General features: G+C 42.2%; 1 protein-coding gene across 1 annotated transcript; it reads left to right on the forward strand.

Annotated features, from left to right (window-relative positions):
- On the forward strand, positions 1-1,011 carry LOC104708429 (late embryogenesis abundant protein 46). The gene is made up of 2 exons (XM_010425003.3): positions 1-224; positions 341-1,011. The coding sequence occupies exons 1-2, from the start codon at positions 138-140 to the stop codon at positions 761-763; spliced, it is 510 nt and encodes a 169-aa protein (XP_010423305.2). The 5' UTR covers positions 1-137; the 3' UTR covers positions 764-1,011.

Raw genomic sequence — 1,011 nt, forward strand, 5'->3', positions numbered from 1 at the left:
AACAATCCGTGGAGAACGCGAAGCCTATAATTATGGGACATGCTCGGTGAGCAAAACATTAAACAAAAATAATCAAAAGATATCTTTTGTAACATCTTTGAAATTTCACCAAAGGAAAAGCAAGAGATTCGGTAAAAATGCAGTCGATGAAAGAAACAGCTTCGAATATTGCAGCTTCTGCAAAGTCTGGCATGGACAAGACCAAAGCTACCTTGGAGGAAAAGGTAATAATAATATAATTGTGATCATTATCAATTTACAAATCAAACGAAACTTTTTTGGTGTGATTCGTTTTAATAAGATTAATGGGGTATTGTTGGGTTTGGTTTTTTTTTAAAAGGCGGAGAAGATGAAGACGCGAGACCCTCTTCAGAAACATATGGCTACACAAGTTAAAGAAGATAAGATTAATCTAGCTGAGATGCAGAAGAGAGAAACGTATGAGCACAACGCTGCCATGAAAGAAGCGGCTGGACCCGGAATCGGAACCGGAACTGGAACCGGTTTGGGTTTGGGGTCGGCCACTCACTCGACAACTGGACAAGTCGGACACGGCACTGGGACACACCAGATGTCGGCTTTGCCTGGCCACGGAACAGGACAACTGACCGACCGCGTTGTGGAGGGTACAGCTGCGACCAACCCGATCGGAAGGGACACTGGAACTGGTCGGACAACCGCTCGTAACACACACGTTGGTGGTGGTGGTACAACCGGGTACGGTCCCGGTCCGTACGGAACCGGCGGGGGATATAGTGGATAGAAATTTGCTCTGTTTTTACGGTTCTCTTATTTGCTCTGTTTTTGTTAATTCCAAGTTTCGTGGTTTTAAGTGTTCATGTTGTGTCTTTTTTTTTTAATCCTTCTGAATAACTGTAGGACTTCAATCTCATCTAGTTTTTTTGTTGTTGTTTGATGACAGTCCTACTTTCTGAGTTATATGTTCATGCAATATTGTCAATGACTAAGATTATCACTAGCAATAATATGCTCATGCAACTTTGACAATAA

The sequence above is a fragment of the Camelina sativa genome, chromosome 8 (assembly GCF_030686135.1).
Source record: "Camelina sativa cultivar CO46 ecotype springtype chromosome 8, ASM3068613v1".
In the NCBI taxonomy this organism is placed as follows: Eukaryota; Viridiplantae; Streptophyta; class Magnoliopsida; order Brassicales; family Brassicaceae; genus Camelina; species Camelina sativa.